We start from the raw sequence: 2,884 nt of genomic DNA, 5'->3' as shown, positions 1-2,884 counted from the left end.
GAACATACAACTCTTCTGACTGACTCAGCGGCTAGTAGGTGGGGACCCTGACTGGCCCTACACCAATGAATTGACTGTCTGACTGTCAATACTAGCTATGGGCACCAACAAAGCGTCCCATAATCAATACAGGAGGTAAACGATATCCACAGAGGCGTTTTTTTCCTCATTTTTTGGTCGAGCAATATAAAACCGATTTGCATAATCAATACAGGTAAACGACTTCCGTGGAGTTGGTTTTTTATCCTTGTGTTGGTCGAGCAATATAAAAATACATGAAAAAAAAAAGAGTTTAATTTGTAGCAAAGACATCCTGCCGAGTTCAGATTTATCTATTTTTAAAATTTAAAACCCGAAAACCCACGCGCAAAGATTGTGACAGGTTATCCGTTATCGTGATGTAAAATTGGCGTCAGTGAATATTAAAAGTCTGAAATCGAATGTACGTCGGCCCGCACATCTGAAACTATGAGTGAAGACTTACAAACGTATCCCATATCGGAGAGTATGAGAAAATTTGTGAACTCTGGCTTGATAACTTTCAAGGTTGTGTAAGCACATAGATGTTTGAACGACGGAGATGTATTGAGATTTGTGTGATATGTAATTGGTCGTATTAACGTCTTCTGTATGTAAAAGTCCTAGTTTCAGATCTACACAACGTTAGCGACTATTGCAATTTGATGTTAGATTCGTGTATGAGCTAATTATTTCTAATAGCACTCAGCGTGCACCAAGAGCAAATGCCTTGATATCAGTGCGCAGCAATTACGTGCATTATTTTAAAGTAGTTCATATTCTGTGACATATGTTTAGTTTAGACTTCCGCGAAAATATGGTATTCTGAGTAATTTACCTTCAATTTGAACTAAAATTAACTATTTATAGATTATTTTGCACCAGCACAGTTGCACACTTGCCCATCATTCCTCGGATTAATCTAATCAGATTGCGATTATACCATAGCGATAGTGCTCACATGCGAGAGATCCAATTTCTTAGGTTGCTCCGCGACTAAACTATTTATTCATCTAGGTTCTGAATCCCAAGATCACTTTGACTCAATCGAAATCTGATAAAAAACCAATAGAATTACAAAAATCATTTGCAAAGTCAAAAATTGGTTGTTCCTATATAATTTTTAAAATCAGTTGCAAAATTTTATAAGTTGAGCATTTATTGCACCTTGAGTATCCCGCTGACGCACATAGTAGTGTATGGGCAGGATGTGGATATAGTATGTGTAATCATGGCATTCAGCTAGGAAAAATCGGGATGTGCATTCCAAATGTCATTACAGACTAACTCGTCTCAAAATTGTCTGTGAGGCAACAGTCGGCGACCAAAAAATATTAGGTTTGTCGTGCTTTAAAGATAAATATCAAAAGCGTAGCGGATGGTTTGAGAGCTCCTCCTTGCAAATTCCCAAATATGATTGTGACGAAGAATTATTCTTAGCCGTTGGTCGACTAATTTTCATCAGTGTGTTCACTGCAATATGTTCAGCAATGTTGTCAGCTGCAATTATATGTGGAACTGAGATATCAAAGCAATCCACTAAGTCGATTTCTGATCCGAATGAAGAATACTCGACTCCACACATCAGGCTATAAGTTACTCAATCCTTGGCGACACCATCACGAGACCAACTCATTGATGAGCATCTGTAGGCCACTTTGCGACGCCTCACTGATGGTTACATCCCTACACAACAGTGAGTGAGTTATCAGGCGTAGATATATTAAATGGTTGCTATTTGATAGTCGACGATGAATTATTGCAATTGGAATACTAAGTAGTAGACTGGCATATATATGATGCTGCACAGACATTCTTAGATAAAACTCTGCTCGTTATACACAGCACGTGGTTTCCGAAATACAACAGCTTAACATACAAGTGAAACAGTAACCATCACAAACGACAAACTGGAAATGATGCTTCACGTTAACACTCGATATATTGTTATATTGGTATTCGGATCAGATTAAATACACACACAAAGAATCCTACCGCAATTTTTCCTCGAGCATCTTTAAAATTTTGGCCTTCAAACCAGTCAGGTGGTAAACAGCAATAGTTCTGTTGATCTTGACCATCCTTCAGTGAAAGAAAGCGATGTACAGTTATGAGTACGTCAATCTAAAGATAACAGCTAATAAGAGACGTCTATTGCTAGGTTATGAACAGAAACAGATGATGCTAGCGGAGCTTCGAATCTACGTTTGTATAAGTTTAGATTAATGATAAAGGGCATAACGACATTGGCGTATATCCGATAGCAAAGATTGAAGTAGTCAAAAATTGGCTTTTCGCACCAATTACGTACAGCAACCACGCTTTGGGCAACTATGAAAAGTACAACATGCTCTAAAACCGACCATGAGGTGGGCAAACGCGCAGGAGTAGCGGAAGGAAGGAATAGTAAACGGGACAAAAATTCAGGGAACTTACAATGTTTCGAGTCGGTCCATGCGGTCATTGATACTTTGTAGGTGTCTTTTCACCTTGGACACATATGACTTAATAAAGAGATAGAGGAAGAATACAATTTAGATCCGAGTCAACCGATGCGAGTAGCAGTCATCTCGTTCAACGGACGTCGAGTCCACAAGATGCACCTTCAAAGCAAGACACACAAGACTAGAAAACAATCTTTTAACAAGCCACAGTTACAGGAAAAAATATAGAAATCATCACAACAGTAACAACGATCAATTCTTTCAAATACATTAAAACTATAGATTTATAGTAAATGAGACAAAGACATGTATATTAATACATAAATACTAAAACACACACACACACACACAGACACGCAAACATATATATATATATACATATGTTCATGCACACATATACATACATACATACATACACACAC

At 37.9% G+C, this 2,884-nt stretch overlaps 1 protein-coding gene across 1 annotated transcript; it reads right to left on the bottom strand.

Moving 5' to 3' along the window:
- Nucleotides 1–1,637: 1,637 nt before the first annotated feature.
- On the bottom strand, nt 1,638–2,099 carry SARC_13942 (hypothetical protein; the record flags this gene model as incomplete). The annotated part of the gene is made up of 2 exons (XM_014291926.1): nt 1,638–1,704; nt 2,014–2,099. The coding sequence occupies 2 exons, from the start codon at nt 2,097–2,099 to the stop codon at nt 1,638–1,640; spliced, it is 153 nt and encodes a 50-aa protein (XP_014147401.1).
- Between the last annotated feature and the right edge of the window lie 785 nt (nt 2,100–2,884).

The sequence above is a fragment of the Sphaeroforma arctica genome (assembly GCF_001186125.1).
Source record: "Sphaeroforma arctica JP610 unplaced genomic scaffold supercont1.3941, whole genome shotgun sequence".
Lineage (NCBI taxonomy): Eukaryota > Ichthyosporea > Ichthyophonida > Sphaeroforma > Sphaeroforma arctica.
The sequence above is the reverse complement of the archived record's forward strand: the minus strand, read 5'-3'. Positions and strand labels throughout refer to the sequence as shown.